Below are 23,738 nucleotides of genomic sequence, written 5' to 3' on the forward strand. Positions count from 1 at the left end.
TCGGCACAGTAAGCTATGGCTAATGTTGATTTGAACCTATAGTGGCCCAGACAATATATGGCAAATGTGGCCCAGTTATCCCAAAACAAATGTGGGCCACTTTCAGCAAATATTTAGCAGTTAGCTCTAGCTAATGTGGCTGTGAGCCTAAAGCCGCCCAGAGAAAATATGAGGCCCAGTTATCTTAAAACAAACATGGACCACATAGACTAAAGTCACCATAATGGAGAAAAGTGTTTGCTTTAGTTGGGCTCTTAGCCCTGAACCTCTTAATATAAATTTTCTTTTGGACTACTGTAACTTAAGAACTTTGCTTGAAAAGATTATTCATTACAGCAAACAAGCCAAGTTAAAAAAATAAATAAAATTAAGTGAGGCACAGCCTGTGATGAAATAATATAATTCACTGATGTTAACAAATATTTAATTCATGATTAGAAGTAACGTAATAACATGCTTGCACATGCCACAAAATTATAAAGGTTTATAAGTTAAAAAAAATTATATGGTTCAACTTCTGCTTACAGAGACATCAATAATTAGAGTATGAACCTCAAGAATGCTGACAATTATAAAATTAACAAAACTCACAAACCTCACAAAAAGGAGACTTAAAGTGACAAAATCAACAAAGTCAACATGAACAGCAGAATCAACAGCGAATAATGAAAACTGGGGCATCAAAAAGCTCTAGAATGTATTCATACTGCAGTGCATGCTGGGATTTTTGTACCTTGCCACACCCAGCAAGTCTAAGGTGTGGGCCAGATCTGGGCCAAAATAAAAGCAAACTGTGGCCCAGAATAGGGTCCGTTCTGGTTTATTTGGTAGAATTCTAGCTAATATGTGGTATTGCTTTGGCTTATTTGTGGCCCAAATCTGACAAACAGGAGCAGAACGCCCTAAAGCCATCATTCTATTCAGTATGTGGTCCAAATGTAAGTAACTGGTGTGGGCCGGATCTGGGCCAGAATAAAAGCAACCTGTGGGCCAGAAAAGGGTCAGTTCTGGTTCATTTGGTTGAATTCTGGCTGATATGTGATATTGCTATGCCTTAATTTGTGCCCCAGATCTGGAAAATAGAAGCACACCGCCCAAGTGCCATCATTCCATGCAGTATGTGGGCCGGATGTAAGTGTCTGGTGTAGGCTGGATTTGAGCCACATGAATTTTGCTAGCTGGGAAGGCTATGGTTAAGAAACACTCCAGCCAGTGTACAGTGAAAGATAGTGAAGAAAAGCTCATCAAGATCACAGCAGAGACTATAGAGATGAGCTGAAGTTATTCCAAGCAAGGTGCTTTACACTTCATACTCATTTTTCACTTTGGCAACCTTCACATACTGTATTTTAGTTGTAATCATTCTTCATGCTTCAATGATTATATGGTTTTCCACCAAATATAGGGTTTCTGTTGAAGTGGAATGTTTTGTAAAACACTGTTCTAGCAATATGGTACAGCCACCACTAAATGTACTGATTGACAAAGATTACACTTTTAGGTCCCACTTTGTATTAAGTGGCATTAACTACTATGTATTTGAATCAAAAAATAAATACAATGTACTTACTATGTTTATAGTGTATTGAAGAACACATCTGGTGCTCTTGAGGTGGGATACGGGTAGGGTTAGGGACAATTTTGTGTCATTATGTGTAGGTTTAGGATGTAAGGGATAGTCAAAAGTGTCATTTAAAGTAATTACAGAAATTATTACAATATATAATGACATGCATCTATTTAATCAATCATAAGTACAATGTAAAACATGTATTTACACAATACGCACATTGTAACAAATGATTGTGCAAATATAAAGTGGCACCCATTTTATTTTCTGAATAAAAAAATAAAGTGTTTTTTAAGACCTTTTCTAATTCTAATCTCCATGTAGCACCTAGTTATTGATTAATATGCAGGTTAAACTAAGAAATGCAAATATTTTGAAGGGAATGAAACAGATACTTATCAGCAGCACACACTCAAAATTACAGTCAGGGTTATTTTCAGCTTATAGCAAAAATGCTACACAAAGTGAGCCCTGTAAATGTTTTTAAAGCGAGTAAAATATGGAAGTCCCCTGTTATTAGAGTGTGGGAGGATGGAGCTGAATCAAATGAGAGTTTGTCGGAAACTGGGGAAGCATTTCTTTAGCTTGTAACCCAGTAATCATTTTGGGAAGGGTGGGAACTGCTCTAAATCTCTGCCTGTGAGGAAACATTCCCACTCACAGGGAGCATCTGAGGCCTAACAAGCTGGATTACAGACTGACTTGCAGCAAGATCTGGACTTCTAGGCTGCGATCTAAATTACAGAGGATTTAAAGCCTCCTGCAACACAGTAATCTCAACACACAGTGAGTAAATGCCACTGAGCATCGAGGAACAAAATGATCTTCTTCAAAATCAGACCAACAGCCAATCGCTAGGCCTGTCATCACGATATCTATTTTTTGTTGTACGATATATATTGCACCAAAATATATTGTGATAAACGATATTATTGTCATTTTATACCACTCATTATATATTGCTAGAATGACAATGTAATATCATCACAATGCAAGTACACTCTTCCGAAGAAAATATATATTCAAGAATATTTAATTATAGTCATTTTAACAATTTAATAATTAGCCAATGGAATCAGAAAGTGAAAACGCATGTGCAAAATAAACAATAATAGGCGAGGTAACAATAAACAATAAAAAAAATAAACTATAAAAAGGTGAGGTAAAAAGTAACAGAGAATGCTTTGTCTGCAAACAGATCTGCTTTCGTTTGTAAGACACTGACATGAAAATATACTAAAGTCATTTACAGTAAATACTATAGTGTTTTTTAACCGTACTGACACTGACAGCTCCATGTCGCTTCAATCAGCTAAAATGTAGCTAGAATAGATTTTTTATGTCTGGCTGATATATATTGCATCACCAAAAATGATTGAGGTCATGTCCATGTGTTGTGCTATAAATCGACATGTTGATTTTTGTGGCAGGCCTACCAATCGTCAGACCTTCTATGGGTTAACAACAGCTAAACTAAATTATCTGAACTGTACTGTAGTGATTATTAAGACTCATTTGATTAAATAATTGATTTAAACATGTATTACCGTTCAAAAATCTGGAGTAGGCAGGATTTTTTAAAATGTTTTTTTAAAAAGTCTCTTTAATTTAATAGTTTAATTCAAAATACAGATAATTTAAAACATATGCTGTGTTTGTTAAATGTGTGTGTGTTCATTTTTATGATAATATTTTTTATTTTGTATGTTATTCATTTAATATTTGTGGAATCATTCAAAATAACTTTTAGGGTTATTTGTAATAAATATGGCATACAGACTTACTAGCCAATTAAATCAGCAGTCCTTCGTTTTGCCCAATCAGAATTGTTCAACCGATCTATGCAGAACGTTCACAATAGGCATGGGCCGGTATAAGATTTTGATGGTATGAAACCCTTGGATAAAAATATCATGGTTTTACGGTATCACAGTATTGTGCTCATAAAAAACAAAAACTTTTTCCCCCTTTGAACACAATATGTTTTATTTTCAGAAACATTTAAATTGTTTTGGAGCAGTAAACATGTCAAGCTGAATAATTCAAACTTCTGCTGTCTTCATTTATTTAAAAAATACAGATTTATTTACAATTTAAAATGGCATGTTCGGATATTTTTTCTGCTGTTGCCTTTTTTTTTTTTTTCAAAACCCCAGTTTACCTTAAAAACGGTTATCATCCTATGCCTAGTCCACAATAAAACAAACAGGAAAGCGATGGGATGGGATCTGCCACTTCAGAAGCATTAATAGACTAATTCATTCATTATATTTTCAGCTTAGTCCGTTTTTTAATCCAAGGGTTGCCACAGCAGAATGAAGCGCCAACCTATCCAGCACATGTTTTACGCAGCGGATGCCCTTTTAGCTGCAACTCATCTCTGGGAAACATCCATAAACACTCATTCACTACGGACAATTCATCTTACCCAATTCACCTGTACCACATGTCTTTGGACTGTGAGGGAAACCAGAGCACCTGGAGGAAACCCACGCGCACGCAGGGAGTACATGCAAACTCCACACAGAAACACCAACTGACCCAGCCGAGGCTCGAACCAGCAACCTTTTTGCTGTTAGATGACAGCACTACCTACTGCGCCACTGCGTCGCCTAGACTAATTCATATCAAAGAAAAACAGCACATTGCTAATATGGGAATATTTTGGTTTTAAAGTCACAGACACTGAACAAAAACAGGTCATTTGTAAGAGCTGTTGAAATTGTTGCCACGGCACGTGAAAATACAACAACCAGCACCTAATAAAGCACCACGGACAGCTATATGAGGAGCAGCTTGCGAAGAAGTCAAGTAAAAGTATTGCCATTGACACTCAATCTAGTCGCAAGCAAAGTACGATTTCAGAGTTGTTTGCAAATATAAGTTGATATTGCTTCAGTTCCACTCACCTTATTTTAGCTGTAAGAAGCTACAATACAGGTTATTGAGTTAAAGCTTGACTACAAAATTAAATCAAAATGAAATCGCAATTTTTGTCAAAATATTATTAATAATAATAATAATAATAATAATTAATTAATTAAAGTTATAAAAAGAAAAATCGCAATTAGATATTTTCCCCAAATCACACAGCCCTAGTGCATAGTTTAGTGTAAAATGTAAAAATAATTCCAGAATTGTAACTTTATTTATAATTCACAAATAAATTTTAAAAGTAATGAAAATGGAGAAAATGAATACTAAAATGTAATTTGATTTATTCAGTGGCATTTACAAAATAATGTGTCCACACACCACAAACACGAATGTGTGTCAGCTCCTAAAGCACATCACTTCACTTCAATATTGTATGTGGAACTTTCCCTTCCCCCAAAGGCCAAATCCATACACACACAAACACACACACACACACACATATGCCAATGCTACAATAGTAGAAAGCAGAGGAGATGGCCTAATGGTCTTTTTTGCCTCTGAAATAATGTGCTTAAGTACTCAGCTAAATGTTTCAGGCAGTCCTACGAGGTTTATAAAGCTAGATTTACCCTGAACATTGCTGTCATTCTCTAAGCTGCACGCTTTCAAATAAAGCCTACATTTAACCGTTCTCAAGGAGATATATTTAGGGTAAATCTTGCTAATTTCACATATGGCTTTTGGGGAGAAAATAAAGCCTTATCTGTCATACGAGAGAAAGATAATGTTGAAAGAATGTTCAAAATAAAGCTGGAGAAGGCTGGGCCGAGAGCTGATGCATGTCTTGTGTTTTACTGGAGGTACTGCAGAATCACTCTGCACATCTCTTCATGAGAGCCACTGGCCTGAAAGCGAACATCTACCCCGCAGCATCTCTTTCTTTAATAACGGCATAAATTAAACATGCGCCCTCACAGAACATCTTCACCGAGTTTCCACATGAACCACAGCCCTTCATAATAATTCATCAGTGAGCATCGTTTGTGCAGCAAATACTTCAAACGCTTTACACTGGGTCACAGCAGGGATGGTAGAATAAAATAAAATAATAAAAATAAATAAATATTAATAGGTGGTTCACTCCGCTGTGGCGACCTCTGATATATCAAAAACTAAGCCAAAGGAAAATGAATGAATGAATGAATGAATGAATGAATGAATGAATGAATGAATGAATGAACGAATGAATGAATGAATGAAAAAATAAAATAGGTGGTTCGTTCCGCTGTGGCGACCTCTGATAAATCAGAGACTAAGCCAAAGGAAAATGAATAAATGAATGAAAAAAATAAAATAAAATAGGTGGTTCATTCCGCTGTGGCGATCTCTGATAAATCGGAGACTAAGCCAAAGAAAAATGAATGAGTGTATGAATGAATGAAAAAAATAATAATAACAAAATAGGTGGTTCATTTTGCTGTGGCAACCTCTGACAAATCAGAGACTAAGTTAAAGGAAAATGAATGAATTAATGAAAAAAAAATAGGTGGTTCATTCCGCTGTGGCGACCTCTGATAAATCGGAGACTAAGCCAAAGAAAAATTAATGAGTGTATGAATGAATAAACTAATGAAAAAAAAAATAGGTGGTTCATTCCGCTGTGGCAACCTCTGTTAAATCATAGACTAAGCCAAAGAAAAATGAATGAATGAATGAATGAATAAATGAATGAATGAATGAATGAAAAAATTAAAATAAAATAGGAGGTTCATTTCACTGTGGCAATCTGATAAATCCGAGACTAAGCCAAAGAAAAATATATGAGTGTATGAATGAATTTATGAAAAATAAATAAATAAATAAAATAGTTGGTTCATTCCGCTGTGGCGACCTCTGACAAATCAGAGACTAAGCCAAATAAAAAAGAATGAATGAATGAATGACTGAATGAAAAAAATTTAATAAAATAGGAGGTGCATTTCACTGTGGCGACCTGATAAATCCGAGACTAAGCCAAAGAAAAATGAATGAGTGTATGAATTAATGAATAAAAAAAAAATAATAAAATAGGTGGTTCATTTTGCTGCAGTGACCTCTGACAAGTCAGAGACTAAGCCAAAGAAAAATGAATAAAGGAATGAATAAATAAAATTTAATAAAAGAATATAGCTGATTTATGCTGCTGTGGCGGACTCTGATAAATCAGATACCAAGCATGAATGAATAAATGAATGAATGAATGAATGCTTGATTGAATGAATGAAATTAACATAACATAACATAAAATAAAAAAAAAAAAATAAAATGACAAGAGCATTTTAGATTCAAGTGCTTATTCAACAGGAAAAATATTTCAACTTTTAAAAAAGAGGAGAAAATCCCATATACGTATCTATTGACATCAAATCAGCACTTTGGTATTTATCTCATTCATCTGTCAAACACTAAATTCATTCAGTCTAAACTAGCAAAACTAACAACTAAACATGGTAACAAATCTATGAAAAAGTTGAATGTTTTATGACATTATTGAAAAGGATAAACCAAACAGTAAAAGATGACAAATCAAAACAGACTACATTAAATATTGATTCACTTGAAACAAGGATATACATGAATTGTGCCATCCACAAAATAATTATTTATTTAATATATTTAATATTAATCATCTTTAATGTTTGGTCTCAGAGGGCAACTTTGAAGAAATGGGCTTTTAAGAAAATATATTTAATGTATTTAATATTAATCGAATTTAATGTTTGGTCTCAAAGGGGTGCTTTGAAGAAAATTGGCTGCCTATACAGTAGAGTAAGTGAACAAAACATCATTTATCAATTTGTCTTATAATAAGGGCCTATGGGTAACAATGGTATGGGTAATAAGGGTCGCAATGGTATCAACAATGATCAGAGAAATGTTTTTAAAGCTGAACAAAGGACTTCAATAAAATGGCTCACTATTTCAAAGCACTCAAAACTCTGTGTTTGTGTATCTGTGTGTGTGTGTGTGTGTGTGTGTGTGTGTGTGTGTGTGTGTGTGTGTGTGTGTGTAAATGTAACTGTATAAATGTAACAAAAACTCCATAAAACATACATTAAAAACAGTTTTAAAAAAGGCTTTTTTCATTTAAAACATAATATCCTGAATCCAATTAGCAAATCGCCAAATATTGCTAAACATGAAGTGTCTGTATAATGTGTGATTATAATAATTTGCTGGCTTTGTATTAATTAGGTCGATAAGAGACAACTACTCTTTCTTACAAATTTATATAACTGATCCTGGATCCAGTGAAAACCATTTTTGTTGCACTATGAACCAACTTCTACTTTAAATTGAAGCCTTTAGAGAGTTATAGGCAATGACTAAGCATGATAAATATTGTAAAAATCTGAAAAACTTTAATGTTTTTAAGCATGATTTCAAAATTAAAGCTGTAGGGGAAAACTGAAGTCATTTATGAATTATTTTAGAAAAGAAACCTTTAACCAAACTTTCTGAAGCAAAATGCCAATGCACATTTCAGATCCCCAAAGTAATATCCACCTGCACTGTAAAAACGCAATTCATAAAATTTACGGTAAAAAAAAATCCGAGTATAGCTTACTGTTCAAAACACTATAGATACGGTAAAAGAAATCAAAAAGTTATACTTTAAAGGTAAACTACCCTATCTCTAGGCCCACACGGAATCTGCGCGCGCAGAATTCCACACATTTTCTGCAGAATTCCGCAGATTTCTGCAGATTTTTAGCCCATCAATAATTCTGTTTATGTACTTGAGTAAATGTGTGTAAATCTAAATTCAGATGGTTTTAATTAATTACAGTAATGTTATTGGCTAATATGAAAATGTTCATCTGATTTATGTACAATGCAGTTTGTAAAGTAATATTTTCTGTCTTTTAGTAGATATCTTATATGAGACTCTTGCTTTGTGCAACCAAATAAAGTGAATCTAATTAGATTTGCAATTTAAACATTAAATAAAAGTTTAAAATGTAATACTTTTTATTTCACATATTAAGTTTTTAGTTATTATACTCCCAAAATAATTCCGTTGATGACGACAACATTGCCATAGCAAACTGTGAGATATGTAAACTTGAGATTGCAGGAGGTAGAAAGGAAAAGGCTACATTTAACATAACAAACAAACAGAGTTGTTGAATTTTAAAATAAGGCGAGTTAAATGAAAAATAAGGAACATCCTGGATCTGTTTCTTCGCTCTTCTTTATTCTTTTTTATGCATTGTAGAAGTATCGGATCGGGTTTCGGTATTGGTAGATACAAAGGCATAGATTCGCTCTTGACATTGGTGGGGACATACATTCCTAGAGGGCATGCCTTGAACAGCACAAATTCTGAATTTTGATTGATTGAACAGCCTTTGTTAATAGTATTACAGTGGACTCGCAGAGAACTTAACTTCTTGCATGTGTAGGTTAACATTATTTTGAAGTCGATTAAAATATCAGTAGGGACATTTCAGTAAATGGTGAACACGTCCCATCCATTCATGGCAATTCTACACCTTTGGGTAGATACTAAAAATCCAACGACTCGGACTCAGACTTGAGGGCAATAAACCTGATCTGGACATCCCTACAATAAACATTTTTCATCAACATTAGATCTAATATTAAACTCTAACCCACATACCTAAAGAGGAAAAAAAACTAAATCGAACCAACAGTAATGTCAACAAAACAACATAAATAGGGAAGTGTTATGCAGGGAATTCTGGGGAAGTTAATTCATGGTTATTCAAAGTATATACTAAGAAAACTTATTGCTAATCATTTTTTTTTACCATTGAAATCAAGGCCATTTTTTCAGTGTGTCCATAGGCAGGGATAGGGAACTAAAATCTGCTGCTTTGACAAAAGTCTGCCAGATAATGCAATTTGCATCAAATAAATGGTTCTCGGTCCAGGAAATATGAAGTATGAGTAAACGTTGTTCATTTACTAGTTTACCAACTCTACAAAGCAGGTTGAAAATTGTTAAGTTAAGCCATTTTTATTTATATTATGAGTTCTCTTCTTGGACGTCCTGAAGCCAAAAATTGTAAAGATGGATCAGTCATGTGAGAGAGCTTTATATTGTATACACAAACACTTTCGTTCAGTTCGTTCCAGATCTAAACATAAACAAACGCCAACTGATGACATTTCTTCAAGCCAAAAGAAACATCTTCAGACATGTTCTGCAATCAGTGTAAATGTTTTCAGACCTCACATTGATGTGAGCATGAAATCCCACTGACCTGATTTTGCATCCACTGGTGTGAAGACCAGAGTCACTGTGGCTCTGAGGTAAGCAGAACTGGACAGAATGAGCATCCATCTCTCAAATGCTTCCACAAAACAGATCCTTACTCTACGTCTGATCAAACCGGCTTTAATTCATCTCAAACACACAGACGTGATGTAGTACGGCACAACAGATGCGTGCTTCCAACCAAACAAGCTTTAAATCATCTAGGGGAGCCAGTCCAAGATTAAATAAGCATTTTCAAACGTCCTAATCCCATCATATCCTCAAAAAAACAAAACAAAAACGAAAAAAAAAAACAGGCAAATGACAATCTGTGAGGTTGTATGATCTCAGCTGATGTCACAAAGTGAGGAGAAAATAAAAGAGATGAAGAGAAACATGGACAGTGAGTGGTCAACAGTAGGGTCCACTAACTGACTAACACCCAGGACAGGTTTTTCTGCTGTGAGGGGATGGCCTGACAGTGGATGTGTGTTGTTTTGTCTAACCCTGAGGGGGATTACCTCATGACGCCCAACCCCCCACCCAGCTGTGACAGAGCAATCGAAAACGGCACAGTGCTCCATAATACTACCGCTGCTGCCGGTACCCACGTTTTATGCAGTATTTCTAGCTAAGGAAGCAAAGCTAGAGGTGCACTTTTATTTTGGCAACCAAAAATAAAACTAAATTTATTTATTTTTCGGCAGAACCTGTACTGGACAAGTAAAATTGCTGACTAAAATACTGCAATGCATGTCTAAAATACTGTCTATTTTGTTTTAGATTAGAACCATAACTTTAGATTTCCTATAAAGCAGCTCTCCTCTTGTTCCTGTTTTCACTTGTGTCAGACCTTGATGGACTGAACAGAAGAAGTAAGATGGTTTTTGATTCAAAGAAGGCAGATTCTTAAAGCAATAGGTGTAATATTACACAATTACCACAGTCCATTGGTAGTTCAAATGGTGTTTCAAGCCAGCACAAAACAAGGCTCTTAGGGAAATCTTTTCTTTTTTTTTTAGCCAAGCAGCTAGTTTGAACACCATAAATGAACCACAAATGACCTTTACTTTGGCCTGATTTTGTTTGAAATCACGTCATATGGTTTGTTATTCGACTTATATTGATAGACTATACCATACTGCCAACACCACCAACACTCACAACCATACTGCCAACACCGTTTTTCCTGTGAGTCTCCCGTATTTCAGACTCATCACCTGCCACCCTCCCGTTTAGTTATTTTTCCCGGAAAACTTCTGTAACTTCAACCATCCCCCCAGTCCTCAGCATTTTGGTACGGCCTGCTAAACTCCTGGGTCGCCAACATTGGCATAGGCTCTGATCACAGTGGCCGCCCGAAACACGCTTCATAGTACAGTTACTAACACCGTACCCACAGTAGCCAGTTCTCAACAGTGGTATTCAGGCCCCGTTTACACTAGTGCATTTTAGTTTTAAAACGAAAGTTTAAAAACGTTTTAGAATGAAAAAGATCCACGTCCACACTTGCGTTTTACCCAGCGTTTCTGAACTGCTCTCCATCCACACCAAAACGCTGAAAACGCACATCACGTGAACACACACACACTTTCAGGCAAGCGCTGCAGCATTTCTACCCAGATGAGAGCTGTGCTGGTCGGACTGCTGGATTTAATCTCACTATATTTGCACTGTTCCCTTTAAAGATTTACCGGACATTTCCTCGAGGTTCTGTTTTCCATATCAAACTTGTGAAGTCTGAACTTACAGGGAGAGGATGCGAGACTGAACTGTGTGTGTAAGCTACTTAATATTGAGGAAAAGCCCCAATCAGATGGCGAATGTCGGCAGCCCCGCCTCCGTTTTCAGATGTCTCTGTTTTCCACCCATCCACACTGAGACGGAGCAGCAGCGTTTTAGGATGGAAAGGGCCTCTCCAGCGTTTTCGAAACGCTCCGTTTTCGGCCCTCAAAAACTCCAGCTAGTGTGGACCGATGGCGTAACCGTAGCAAAACTAACCTAACCCTTACTGCAAGACCGTAATCTATATGTTGCGGTGCCTGTGTGGTTTATGTTATGTCGGCAAGATGAGTAGGCCTTTAAAAATTCAGAAACTCACATTTTTGAACAACAATGCGCTATTCGACATTATGATCCTAGAAGTCCTGTTGCACAGCATTTCCCAGTTATGAGACATCCTGTCTCTACTCTACATTACAGATTAGGAATTGAAGTTGTGAAGTGTCCACGTCGGGTTGGATATCATAATAAATTGCTTTTCCAACGTGAAGCCTTTTGGATTTTCACTCTAGATACATGGTCTCTAAGAGGTTTAAATGAGGAGTTTGACATTCTTTAATGTTTAATTAGGTGTTTGGGTAACGTTTTTTGGCTATATTTTGTTGTATTAATTTGTATTTCCTTATTATATTCTGCTTTCTTTAATTTGTGATGTAATATTATTTTTAAATTTTTTCTTGTTGTGACATAATAGCAAATCATGTGATCCAGAAGTGTACAAAAAGGAGCAACTTATTGTGAGGAACACTGTCTGATATAGAGCTGTGTGTTTGAAACGTTACATGCTTTGTGTCAGCCTTTTTTAACTTAATAAATTGGCATTTTTAGAGCTTTGGTGTCGCTGCCTTTTTGAATATATATTTTGCCAATGAATAAGTGCAATAATATTTTTGCTTTGTTTCTTCTTACAAAAAAAAAAGACAAATTCTGTAATTTTGACAGTCTTTGATGTGGCATGAAAGATCACTGTTGTCACCACTAGTAGTAATTGCATAAAATAAAAGAAATAAAAACTTACTGAAATGTCTTGTTTCATTATTTCACTTATTCAGTGTCTCAACTGCAGAAAGATGTTAATAAAACAGCTCATAAACAACATAACATTTCAAGTACATCAGAAAAACATATGCACTGTATTTCAATAACTCATTTTTTTCTTTAAATTTTCAAACTTGTTTAAAAAATAAGACTAAATCTGTAGGGCAAACAAGTAGCTACAGGCACTATTCAATAATTATATTTAAGGAATTGTAGGAGGAATAAACTTATTTCAATAAACAAGCTGTTTTACAAACTGTTTTGTGTGCAGTTTAAATGTTTACGTAACCATGCTGATATAAAATCACCAAAATCTGCATGCTTTAACAGATTGGATTTTGAAAACCTGAATCAGATGATGGATTTCGTGACAGAATTTGACCTGAAGTGAATAGATAATTTGTTTTGCTGCTTAGGATGTTTTTTTAAATTTAAGATGAATTTTGTCAGACACATGATGGCTCTGCATTTATTAGAAAATGTATGTGACAGGTCACACAAAGGACAGTCAGCCAGGCTGCCACTGACACACATTCAAAGACAAACCAGACGACATGCTAAAAAACATACTAGGGTCAGCATTTCATCACACAAGCTTGGCTTTCAAAGAACTGACAAAACGGGAGAATTCAGCACTGGAGAGCAGTTCCACTTTAAATGATGACACAAGATTTTGCAGTTTACAGTGATCTTAAAGCTTGACTACTTAATGCTGGTTAGCATTAGTATTTAGGATGTGGATTATATATATATATATATATATATATATATATATATATATATATATATATATATAATATATATATATATATATATATATATATATATATATATATATATATATATATATATATATATATATAGAAAATTATCATAATGTATTAACTAGGGCTGAACAATATATTGTTTGAACATTGATATCGCAATGTGTAATAAAAACATCACACAATTTGTTTATTTATTAAAGATTTAAAGATATTAATTATTATTCTTTAGTATTATTTACACAATGCACTGTAAAAAAATATTTGACAAAAAGTCATGACGACAAATATTAAGTTACTTGAACCTACTTTAATAAGCTAATCAGGTTTAAACTACATTTTACAAGTTATGCAAAGTTTAAACTTAATATTAAGTCAGATTAGTTTGATTGATATAAGTTGAGATGACTGCAAAAGCTCACTTGATTTAACTAAAACAATTAAAGCAGCAAGTGTTTTTTACAGTGTGATCGATGACCATTTATTCATTTCTTCTCGGCTTAGTCCCTTTATTAATCTGGGATCGCCACAGCGGAATGAACTGCCAACTTATCCAGCACGTCTTTAAGCAACAGATGCCCTTCCAGCCGCAATCCATCTCTGGGAAACATTGATGACCATTTTATTTACATTTGATTGTTCAATTTCGTACTTGAAACTGCAGAAAACCATAAAGTGTATATACTGTTTATTTAATTTTGCTTATTAATTATATTCTATGCAGATGCACTTAATAGAAAAAGACAAAAAAAAAACACTAAATTAATGAAATCTTTTCAAATAGGGGTGCTGAAATCATCTGGTTAAATTATACACAAATCGGAATATATACTGCAGCAAAATCAAATATCACAATATTATATTTTTCCTGTTTCGTGCAGCCCTAGTATTAACCCTCAAATATATTTAGGATAAATAATGGGTCCTAATAGAGGGAGACGATAATCAGGACTATTAGTTATTTTATTCAATTTATTGCAGTTCGAAGCAATAAATTGTTTAATAAATAAATTTAGGGATGCACCAAATTTTTGGTTATTTCAGTTTTCGACCAAAAAACAAACAAACACAAAAGTAACCTAAATAAATACGGTGCTAGCATACTTTACTGAGCAGCATTGCCAAGCAGTGTTCAGCATGCTGATTTCACTCTCCCTTCAGCCATTGTCACTGTGTTACTCTGCTTTCACACAGGATGCGGAAAGCGATGTGCTATGAAACCCATTAATTTCAACGGCTGCACAAAAGCGGAATTTTCAAAGGATGGCACATGCTCACTGAAAAAGCTAAGTCGGCTCAAACTGACACGCCAACCAGACATTATTTATTATACTTGTTCTTGCTGCTTGCAGTAGCTCTACTGTGTTGCAATTCCAACACTGGTAAAATTTAAAAATTTTACTGAAAATAAAATGTGGTTGTTTTATTGGTTTGTGTCTTTTAAAATTTGTAATGTATAACTCAAGTTCATTCTTTCATTGTCTTTTGGCTTAGTCCCTTATTTATCAGAGGTCGCCACAGCGGAATTAACAGCCAACTATTTCAGCATATGTTTTACGCAGTGGATGCCCTTTCGGGTGCAACCCAGTACTGGGAAAATTATTCAAATTATTGAGTTCAATTGAAAAAGTCACATTTTTAATTTTAAACAAAATTACTTTATGTTCTTTATCAAAATAATAAACAATTATTTAAAAGCATTAATGGTTTTTGTAAGTGCATCCAGAATTTTCGGTTTTGGGCCAGAGCTTTCATTTCAGTGCTTTCCTTGATATATAAAATATAAAGAAATAAATCGGTACAATAACAAAGTAAAGGCAGTTCATAAATAAACCTGAATACAGCCTCTGCTCATGAAAGAGCTCCAAGATTGATACAAAAATGGCTTTTTGCAGTGTCCAACTTGTACGTTACATACAGTACCAAAATGCTCTTCAGATACTCTCCATCATCCCTAATCAACTAAATCAACCATTAAACAATCTTAAAATAGGCTAAAAATTTCAGGTTTTTATCACAACTGAAAAAGCTGCTTCTATGAGTGACAAAACTCTTCTCTCCTAGATAAGCCTTGATATTTCTCTATAGGCAGCAGTTTCCTTGGTTATGATGAAAAGCCAAATGTCCCGCACCCTTCCCCCACCCTCTGGTCATGATAAACCAGGTGCGGGACACTCCGACTAATCCTTATCCTTAGAGGAAAATACTGAGAATTACCAGTGCGATAGCAATCAGAAACCAAAATAGGCTTGTATTAGGTTACACTCTTTTTAAAGAGGCAAATATAGAAAGAAATCAGCCCAAGACTTAGAAAGAGGAAGGAGCTGTTTAGTCAGCCTAGTTTCAACAAATCTGTTTAGCCTGGTTACTATATGCGTATGGACTCTAATAACATTAGTTTACCTAAAATACCCACACACCACTATCAGTGCCATCCAACATGCTGTCTATGAAGCAAAATAAAGAGCTTTAAGGGAAAAGTTGAACACATGTTTGCTTCAGCTTTAGATTCAAAAGATCCCACATTTGGACTCAACCACACAGTTGTCCCTACATGGCACGCGACTCCAGCTGGTGTCAACTGCCTGGACTTATTCCCAGTTGTGGGACATCACATTTTCGTTTCCTGAAAACTGTCTTGCCAAACTCATTTCTGTTCCAATGTAACTGTATATCTCCATTAATCTAAAAAATCTTAAAGACATCTCTTCTACATGCACATCCACAACATCCATATGTATGAATGCATTATATGTGTAAATATGTAAAACAGCATTTCAACCTGAAAACAGTCTGCAATACACAGGTCTAACAGCGCTATAAAACAAGACTCCAAATCCCAACCCAGTGTCCTGGTTTCTTATTTAAACCTGTGCCTATTTTCTGCTTTTCCTTCTAAAATGCTAAATGACTCAACAGTAAAACATGGAGTGGGTTTGGGACTCTGTAGCAGTTGAACCCAAGCATGTTTTTGTAGATTAATAAACTCATTCCACTGAGGGAACAGCTGCTGGGGAAGAAAATCTCAAAGTTAACATAGTTAAAGACCCAGATTGTTTGAATCTATGAAGCTTTTTTACCCCTAAAGCAAACTTGAAGTAACTCAGAATCAGTAAGTAATAATAAAATCCATACGGGACAGATTCTTACCCATAGTCATCAAAGGAATACATATCGCCAAGTTGAAGCTCTGAAGACATCAATGTGAAAGAAGAGTCCTTATAGCCAAATGAAACACAAACATAACAGGGAAAAGGACGGGGGATAAGACTGAGAAAAGTCTGCACCGCCTCATCCTCTCAGCTAGGTAAAACACAGAGCTCGCTCATTTCTGAGACACGATAATGCTAGAACAGGGAGTGTGGGACAGAAAAAGGACGTGAAGGAGGGAAGGAGAAGAAAACGAGAGGATGAGAGCAGGAGAGAGAGAGAGAGAGAGAGAGAGAGAGAGAGAGAGAGAGAGAACCAAGCATGTGACAGATATGGACCAGTCACCTTATTCTGCTCACATCCATTCTTATCCACTCAAAGGATTGGAAGGCGGTCTGTGCCTTAAAGGAGTCTCTCTACACCACAGAAATACAGCCACATGATCTCTACGACACGCACACGCGCTCATTCATGCAGCCGGCTAGAAGAAGCAAAGAGACTGCTGGTATTTCTTTGAAGAAAATATTTGTTTTGAAACCCCCCCGAGACCTTTGCTTGTCTTTAGAATACAAATTAAGATATTTTAGATGAAATCTGAGAACTCTCTCTTCCCTCATAGACAGAAAAATACCAAAAAATATCCTCAAATTGTGCCTTCAGTGGTTCAATCGTAATATTATCAGGCTATGAGAGTACTTTTGTGTGCACATTACACAAAAATAATGACTATTCATCAACTTTTTCTCCTTAGTGTCAGTATAGGGTGCACATTAACGAGAGCAATATGCCCTTTATGACTAAATTACTCATTTTCTATTAGCTAATGTCAACAAAGATTAATAAATATTGTAATAAACATATTGTTCATTGTTTGTTTATGTTAGTAAATATATTAACTAATACGAAATTATTGTAAAGTGTGACCAAAATGTTTTATTTAAATTATCTTAATTAATCTGAACGCATTGTCATTGGAATGAATCTTTATTAACCAAATGGCCTCTCTGATATCAGACTTGTCTGTCTCCTGAGCAAGCATGCATCTTTTTTAAGAAGATAGAGATCTTTACGGATGCAGAGTTAACCATACATACTGACATTAAGGGTGCTTCCACACTTGTAGATGAAAAATAGGGATTAAAATTGGTACAATGTTTATTTTTGTTCTCAGTGCGGTTGCTTTCTAACGGAAAAGTTCATAAATGAACCAAAACAGTTCAAACAAGTCACGTGCGAGTACACTCTCCTCACATTGGTCAGAGTTTTAGGGTTTATTTTTTAGAGTCCCGTGGGTTCTGCTCAGCTGTTATACGTTGTTATTTTAATTTATGATGATTAGCAATACGACATTATAAGCAAAAAGTTACACTTTAATTTTGACACCCACATACATCATCATCAGAGAGGTAAGAATTTCTCATACAGAGACTCATTTTAGATGTCAAGTTTTGTAGAAATCTATCCATTGAATCAATCGATCTTCTACTAAAAAAAAAGCTAACTAGAATTATGCGTTATATGCTTAAACTTTAGAGAGAAATAACAGTTGGAGAGTTTGTTTCACCTCATCCAGGCAATCTCGGACCAATTGTTTTCAGGATTTCTGGATTCACATACAGTATGCCAAACAAACTGCGCTAACTGAGCATACAAGACAGGTTCCGAAACAAAATTCTAGGTGTATAAGCACCCTGAACTTTTCATGTTTAAGTAAACACTATTTTTGATTACATTTTGTTTGGTTATGCTTTTAAGATTTTGACTCTGTTAAAAAAAAAACTACAAATTGGAAAACATAGATGCAATAGAGTATGTAATCTTGCTGAAACTAATTTTATAAAATTGGTATTGAGAAAACTATCCAGTATCAAATTTAAAGTACTGGTATGAACATTTTTGAACGATACTAACTCTAGTCAAATGTATTTGATTACATTAAGTTATTTTAAGGTATTTAATAATCAATAATAAGTCCCTAAAACTATCATAAGTGTAAAAAAAAGAAAAGTTGTTGCGTCATACCAAACCATAACGTTCATTTTACCTAGAAACTGCAGTCAAACGTATGTTAAAGTATGTTTTTGTGATTACACAAACATGTAGGCTGAAGCACAAATTTTTAAAGAGCCTGTGTTAGTTAAAAACTTCAAGTAAGTGCAGTGGAGAAAAAAAAACATTTATTTTTTCAGATAAGCAATAATTTAAAGGCTGATAATGAGACTTTCGAGAACCACATAAACACCGTGGCTCAATAAGACACAAAGTGGCACGCTGTAGTAAAAATGTGTTTGTGCTGGCAGATGAGCCTTTGGGTTCATGGAAAAATGACAGAATAAATCACGGCAGCTGGATTCGATACATATTCAGATCAATTGCGCAAGTGGAATTACTACCAGGAAATACACTTGCTTCAGCTCAAAATTATCAAAAAACATCCTCACAAACAACAGCAAACAACCTGAACATAGCTGAAACTAAGAAAACATGAATGTTATTAATTACATTCAAATTTACCCGAAAACAGAACCTTCTAAATACTGTTCACAGAAATGAACTCATATACGCAGAATAAACACAATCCATGCGTCTGAGTCTGTACGATTCGCCAGACCAACAGATCTCATACCCCGAGTGTATTAGGAGCTCATTTCATACACTCACTGCTTCCTGCCGACATGGGAGTGAATGCTTTACCCTTACCATGATTACCACTAGTACTAAAAATAGCCTACATTGTGAAGTAAAGAATTTTTGCTTAGGGAGTCAAGGGTTGAATAAATCATTCCACTCAACCAGTTCCTCAGTTTCCTGCTGGCGAGAATGCAAGCCGGTCCAGCACAATTTAAGACTTCCTTCTAGTCCAGACAGAGGCAGAACAAAGCAAAGGGAAAGTGGACTTAAAGGCATAGTTCATAAAAAAATGTTACTGCTAATTTACTCACCCTCAGGTTATTCAAGATGTGGATGACTTTATTCTTCAGTATAACATTAAAGAAGATTCCTAAAGATACACTGAGGTCTTGTGAAGAAAATGGTTAGTCTATGTGCATGTAATAGGTGATGTCATACAGAATGCTTATATATTATTTGGACTGTTGCAATTAATGAATCACAAGTGACCACAGTCTCAGCTAAAAATCTTATTTAATGTTGTACTGAAATAGCCAATCAGCTAGACATGGCCAGGGGCTGAAACAGCACATTTTCATTTTTGGATGATCTATGAAAAGCTTAAAATAAATGCACTTATATGAAGATAATGACAAACGTATGTGGACCTTCTTGCCGTTGTATGCAATTGACTCTCTATGCAATTACATGGAACTCAAAGTGTAAACAAGCCTATATTTAGTGTACACAATTAGTGATTTGCCTTAATAAGGGACTAAAATTAATTACAGAAATCAAATTTGCATAATCTAAAAAATCCCGTGCTGCTTGGTCTAAGCATGTAAGCATGTTTTGATTTCATCAGGCAACCAATTTAATAAATGGCTATTTATTCATACCATTCATAAAAACTATAAATCTGTTCCAAAATTAACTTTATTTTAGGATTACAAATATAAATACAACATGCTCGGTGCTACTGTAATTTAATTTTCTAAATCACAATGAACATTTTTGTTTCTAAATCACAAAGCATGAATCTGGAAATCTGAACACACCCAGTGAAAATCCACTGCATGGGTGAAATGAGACATGCGCATTAACTGCTCCGGTTGCTTTATGAATTCAATAAAACGCTTCACGCTAATTCCCACGGACAGTTCCGTTTAAATTTGTCATGGCCATCGGAGTCTATGCTCAGCATCTCGGTGCACTGAATAACCGTCACACACTTCAAACACTGTCCCTCTCTGCTGATGTCAGCAGAACAGAAACCAGGTGAAGAATCTGCACACTCATAACAGCTCGTGCTTTCAGTGGCTGTGTGCCAAAACCTGTAAGTTGACTACCCAGAAAGCATTTCTAAGAATCAATTTCTGGGTGTGTCCAAATGATCGCTGGTGCGTGTTTATTAGCGAATCAGAGCTTTGAAACAATTCTTTAACTCAAGGAATCTTATTATACTTATAATATCCACAGTAGGATATGAAGGTTATGACCATCTGTAATTTGAATGTGCGAGACTACCGGTTTCATCCTACCTGAGATATTTTTAGATTTCTGCTGCTTTATATTACAAACTAGTAAAGCCTATTATTTTAATGTATTGCCATACTTGTAACTACATGGTTTATCGAGCAAATAATTAAACATGTAGCTAATGAATCTGAGGTTGTGTGCATTCTATACTTTTACAATACAAATAATGTGGATAATATAAGTACTGGGACATTTTACTCATACAATGACAAACATTGATAACGAAGTTGAAATAATCATTTAAATTCTAAAAGAAAATGTAAGTCTACCCACAATAATAACACAGTAACAATATCATTGGAATCACTTTAGGAACAATTATTTTACTAGTTGATAAATAATTATATTGACAGCCTATCAGAATCCGTTGCTAAAAATGTATAATTTAAAGCACACGTGTATTGTCTGGCATAGCCTTCGCACAGTTGCATATCCTTTGCCGTGGCTGACCTCTCAAAAAGTGTAACTACACTTTGTATCGACGCATAGCGCAAGTCTTGGTCGGCTTGGTATCGGTAATGACCGTAGGCAGTGCTTAGAGCCATGAACTCGATGGAGTGAGTGCTTAACAAGTATCAAGTCTCGTGAAGAAGCTCCAGATAGAAACTTTTATTTTGTGTTTACCTTATGATTAAGGTCCGCCAGTTCACACCTCTGAATGAGCGAGATTTAGCTTGCAGCATTCAGAAAAAACACCCGCGAAAAAGCTCGACAAAAAGGAACATAAAAACTCTACCGCCAGCTAGTGTTTCGGACGTGTTATTGCAGAGCAACACAAACAGCACACAGAAGTATAGATGCATGGCTATGCACAAGGCAGGTGTTGTGGGTCACGCCAATCACTCGACGCAAAAGTATAAATCCACCTTAATAAACAATTTACCGTTTCTTTGGATGCTAATGATTAAGTTATTGAGATTCACTAACATTTTTTGTACTTAATTTGTAGATTTTCAACAACGTAAACTGCACAGCTACTTATTTTAGCATTTATTTGATTAATGGTTCACATAAAAAGCTTTAACATAAAATTACCTAGTCGCCCTCTACTGGCATAATGACAAAACTTCCAGACGAGTGAACAAATCTTTTAGTGAACTGACTCAAAAGATTCTACTCAATGAATCAAATCACTGAGAGCTCACCCCATATGCTGTCAGTGTCTTGGGCGCACACAAGGTATGAAACACACCCAGTGTCTGCGAGTGTCATGTGCTGTGTAACATAATATATAAACACACAAAATGAAACATTTATAGATTTATACATTTTAGCGAATGAATGCATATATAACGTTACATGCAGTGTCAACAGAATGGGCAGCTTACCTCATTTTCTGATGATGTCCGAAATATGTAATAAATAATTAAAAGATGAGAAAAAAGAAACTCAGCAAAACCTCATAGGCGAGCCGCTCTATGTAAAGCTATCGGCGCATAAATATGTATGATATTGAGCTTAAATACAACACGTGTACTATTGCATATAACAATGGTCAGCCTGAATGTTCAATGCTCATCCAGCGATGCACAGCCGGTCTTCGGATCAGAAGCAATGCAGATGTCGGGAAAGGTCTACAACATATCGCCCAGTGTCACCACAGCTGGATAAAACATATCCCATGTTCAGCTCATGGTCGCGCCTACAACATCGATCTGAATTGCGGTCTGCAAACGCGCACTGGAGTTGCCATTTTCCTCAGTGTTATGACAATGAGAAAGCAGCTTATAGGGATAATGTAAAAACACAGGCAGAACAGCGATCACTTGTGGCCAAAATGCCGCACTGCAGCTTCCTCCGGGCCCTGCCTTTCTCCTCGTCGGGTTACTGTTATTCCTCCTCTTCCTGTTATTCGGGCTCATTTGGTGATGTGGTATAAGCAGGCGTAAACAAATTACCTACGTTCGGTGATAAATGATGTTTGTGAATACGTGTACTGCTCTGAAGGGCATCACTGTGAGAAGCGAGAAGGGTTTATGACAAACAGATGTAGAATGTTTTGCCATATGTCTTCAACGTTCTCTTGTTATGCTTGGATGGTTGTTTTGTGATTTTTCTGGCTGTTGGGTAGATTTTTTTTTCACAGGTCATTTTTATTTTCCCCTGCCATGATGTTATTTGATATTTAATCATATCAGTCACTTGGTAGGACATTTTGAAGTAGACATTAGTGAAATAGTGTGAACCTCGTTGGTTAGGCCTAATGTAAAACTAAAGCACATTTTACAATATTGGTACGAAAAAACATTATCAGATTTAGACTGAAATTGAAAGAGTCAAAATATGTCTAAAACATATGTACACTACCTGTCAAAAGTCTTGTCACCTATCCAAGTTTTAGGAACAACAAATAACTTGACTTCTAGTTGATCAATTGGTATCAGAAGACATTTTTTTGACCAAAATAAGATAGATCATGCGTTGATTTTTTTTTTTATTAGGATAAATAATATATTTATTGAATATTTAATTAGGACAGTAAGGTCTGACTTTGCTCAAATAGAAGTATTGTCACATAACAGAAATAATGTAGGGTATAGAATATAAAGTCATGGTGCAGTGGAAAAAGAATTAATATTGTGTATGACTTCCATGACCTTAGAGCACAGGTGTCAAACTCTGTTCCAAAAGGGCCACAGCTCTGCACAGTTTAGTTCTAACCCTAATTAAACACACCTGATCAAACGAATTCAGTCCTTCAGGCTTGTTCGAAACCTACAGGTAAGTGTGTTGGAGCAGGGTTGGAACTAAACTGTGCAGGGCTTCGGCCCTCCAGGAATTGAGTTTGACACCCCTGCCTTAGAGGATCTCTGCAATGACTTAAATAACTTATTAATAAAATCATCTGAAAATACTCCCACAGTTCATCAAGATTCTCTGGATTCATCTTCAATGCCTCCTTCTTCATCTCACTACAGACATGCTTAATAATGTTCATAACTGGTGGCTGGGCTGGCCAATCCAGGAGCACCTTGACCTTCTTTCAGGATCTTTGATGTGATGGCTGAAGTATGGGAAGGAGCACTGACCTGCTGAGAATTTGCTCTCGCCTGTGGTTTGTAATGTAATGGGCAGCACAAATGCCTTGATACCTCAGGCTTTTTATGTCTTACCTCCATTCTGAATGTAACCCCAAACCATGATT

At 35.6% G+C, this 23,738-nt stretch overlaps 1 protein-coding gene across 10 annotated transcripts in view; it reads right to left on the bottom strand.

Moving 5' to 3' along the window:
* evla (Enah/Vasp-like a) overlaps positions 1-22,317 on the bottom strand; it is a 76,586-nt gene extending 54,269 nt beyond the window's left edge. For 4 of the 10 annotated variants that reach the window (XM_005158798.6, XM_005158797.6, XM_021467223.3 and 1 more), the window contains exon 1: positions 9,718-10,147. In XM_005158798.6, coding sequence (XP_005158855.1) covers positions 9,718-9,797 — 80 coding nt within the window. In that variant the 5' untranslated portion in view covers positions 9,798-10,147. 10 annotated transcript variants of the gene reach the window in all.
* Between the last annotated feature and the right edge of the window lie 1,421 nt (positions 22,318-23,738).

The sequence above is a fragment of the Danio rerio genome, chromosome 17 (genome assembly GCF_049306965.1).
Source record: "Danio rerio strain Tuebingen ecotype United States chromosome 17, GRCz12tu, whole genome shotgun sequence".
Taxonomy (NCBI): Eukaryota; Metazoa; Chordata; class Actinopteri; order Cypriniformes; family Danionidae; genus Danio; species Danio rerio.